We start from the raw sequence: 2963 nt of genomic DNA, 5'->3' as shown, positions 1-2963 counted from the left end.
TTGCTACGTGGCTTTACATATACCAATGTAATGGTTATATGGGCTGTGATGTATATATATGTATGTATGTATGTATGTTTGATGTGTGAAATCAATTGAATGTGTTTCGTCTCTAACTTAATGTAATCCATTTGCTCTTAAACATGATGCGTTTGTGTCTGTAATCGTATATGAATAGATGTACATTTATTGCTACTAATATCAAGTCATAAATACAAAATGTATGGGTGTGTGTTATGAGTATGGCATTTATTATTATAATAGATTTGTCAATTTTCTCATTAGGAAGATGCTGTGGCTCCTAAAGGAGCCGATGTTGAGATGGGACAACCAAGAAAAATGTTTATTTCTTCTCGGTCTTCTTGGGGAGGAGCACAGCCTGGATGTTAGGCAGAACACCACCCTGGGCAATGGTGACGCCAGACAGCAGCTTGTTGAGCTCTTCATCGTTACGGATGGCAAGCTGCAAGTGACGGGGGATGATACGGGTCTTCTTGTTGTCACGAGCGGCGTTACCTGCCAATTCCAGGACCTCAGCGGCCAGGTATTCCATGACGGCAGCCAGGTACACGGGGGCACCAGCTCCCACACGCTCGGCGTAGTTGCCCTTACGCAGAAGGCGGTGAATTCTGCCAACAGGGAACTGAAGGCCGGCCCTGCTGGAGCGGGACTTTGACTTGCCCTTTACCTTACCACCCTTACCACGACCAGACATGATGTTTGCTTGTTAGGTACTTTATAAACCTTATCGCTGTTTGTCGAGCTTAGCTTTTATAGGCGGCCCCGGTTGACTGAGTCAGATTGCGACGGCTGGCATGTGGAACGGACCTCAGATGAGCCAGTAGTCGTGGTCCTGTACGCGGAGGCTGGCATGCGCGTCGAACAATAAAAGGAAAAAGTGAGTGGGGAGCTTCATTCTTCGTGCCGTAAGTACGATTGACATCATGCCACCCAAAACTTCCGGAAAGGCTGCCAAGAAGGCCGGTAAGGCCCAAAAGTCTATCACCAAGGGTGATAAGAAGAAGAAGCGCAGGAGGAAGGAGAGCTACAGCATCTACATCTACAAGGTGCTCAAGCAGGTCCACCCTGACACTGGTATCTCCTCCAAGGCCATGTCTATCATGAACTCTTTCGTGAATGACATTTTTGAACGCATTGCAGCTGAGGCTTCCCGCCTTGCACACTACAACAAGCGTTCCACCATCACCAGCCGGGAGATTCAGACCGCTGTCAGGTTGTTGCTGCCCGGAGAACTGGCTAAGCACGCCGTTAGTGAGGGAACTAAGGCCGTCACCAAGTACACTTCTTCCAAGTAAATCTCTAGGTTGCATGATTTACTTGCCTCCTAGAACAACATCGGCTCCTTTAGGAGCCACAGATCGTGATAAAGCAGATATACAATGACGTTAGTAACCCAATTGCCACCACTACCTTTCCTGCTAGTACTAGTACTACTAGTAGTAGTATTAGTACTACTACTACTACTACTACTACTACTACTACTACTACTACTGCTACTACTGCTGCCACCACTACCATTCTGTTCTAGAAGTTCATGTATTATTGCCAACATTGTGATAATTAATTATACTCCTAGTACTACTACTACCATTACTGTCCTACATGTTTATTATTATCAACATTGTGATAATCATACTACTAGTACCAGTACCATTACTGTCCTATAAGTTCATTTATTCTTACCAACATTGTGATAATCATAGTCTCAATAAGAATAATGACACTATCCATATCAATGGTATTAGAAAGAAAAACACATTTCCCGCCTATTCAAGGAATGTGCAAATCAGGATAGTAGTTCACTAGGGCCTACTACTACTACTACTACAACTACTCCTCCTACTCCTGGTATATTTATTTATTTATTTAGTAGATAGACCTTGGATCATGGCATTTGTTTATTCTGTACTCAAAGTGAGTCATAAGATAATGTTTAGTGTTAGTGTGGTCTTATTAATATATATATATATATATATAATATATATATATATATATTGTGTGGTGTATAGGTAATATATGTATATAGTATATATATAGAAGAGAGAGTGTATGTGTTGGTAAGGGAAGAAAAACAACAACCCCCCCCCCCCCCCCGTCATAGAACTCCGGGGCCCCCTCTGATAATAAGGGGAAAAAAACACAACTCCCCTTTCATGGGGAAGGGACTGGGTGGTGCGGGAAGGAGTAGCGACCCGAGTGGAAAACAGCAGTTGTGGACAGGGCAAGAAGCAGCAACCTAACCTAAAACCCTAACCTAACCTAACCTACCTACCTACCTAAACCTCCCTAACCCTACCTAACCTAACCTAACTAACCAAACCGAAACGATACCCTAACCTAACCTAACCTAAACCTAACCTAACCGAAAACCTAACCTACCTAACCCTAAACCAAAACCTAACCTAACATTATAACCTTTTAAACCTAACCCCCATAACAACTAACCCTAAACTAAACATACTAACCTAACACCCTGCCTCTAACCTAACTAACCAAACCAAACCAAACTAACCTAACCTTAAACCCTACACCCTCCCTAACCCCTAAACCCCTCCTAAACCTAACCCCCCTAAAATCTAACCTAACCCCTAACCTCCCTAACCTAAACCTAACCTAAACACTAAACCCTAATCCTAACATAACCTAACCTAACCTAACCAACCTAACCTAACCTTAAACTAACACAAACTCCATTTCATGGGGAAGGAGGGGGATTTAGCGACCACAGGTGGAACAGCAGTTTTGTGACAGGGGCAAGCATCGAATCCTAAACACTAATCCACCTAAATAACCCTAACCTAACCCTAACATAACCTAACCTAACCTAACCTAACCTAACCTAACCTAACCTAACCTAACCTAACCTAACCTATGTATATGTATATGTAGGTGTTTCTGTATATATGTGTATGTTCTGTTTTTTTCTAATGGGGGTAGATATG

At 42.9% G+C, this 2963-nt stretch overlaps 2 protein-coding genes across 2 annotated transcripts; one reads left to right on the top strand and one right to left on the bottom strand.

The window, feature by feature from the left end:
- Nucleotides 1-237: 237 nt before the first annotated feature.
- Nucleotides 238-802, bottom strand: LOC119571818 (histone H2A). Its single transcript, XM_037918942.1, has one exon. The coding sequence runs from the start codon at nt 713-715 to the stop codon at nt 344-346; it is 372 nt and encodes a 123-aa protein (XP_037774870.1). The 5' UTR covers nt 716-802; the 3' UTR covers nt 238-343.
- A 53-nt stretch (nt 803-855) lies between these two features.
- LOC119571820 (histone H2B) lies at nt 856-1377 on the top strand. The gene has a single exon (XM_037918943.1). The coding sequence runs from the start codon at nt 945-947 to the stop codon at nt 1314-1316; it is 372 nt and encodes a 123-aa protein (XP_037774871.1). The 5' UTR covers nt 856-944; the 3' UTR covers nt 1317-1377.
- Nucleotides 1378-2963: the final 1586 nt, after the last annotated feature.

This window comes from Penaeus monodon, unplaced genomic scaffold (assembly GCF_015228065.2).
Source record: "Penaeus monodon isolate SGIC_2016 unplaced genomic scaffold, NSTDA_Pmon_1 PmonScaffold_8148, whole genome shotgun sequence".
NCBI classification, from domain to species: Eukaryota; Metazoa; Arthropoda; class Malacostraca; order Decapoda; family Penaeidae; genus Penaeus; species Penaeus monodon.
This window is presented reverse-complemented; position numbering and strand designations above follow the sequence as displayed.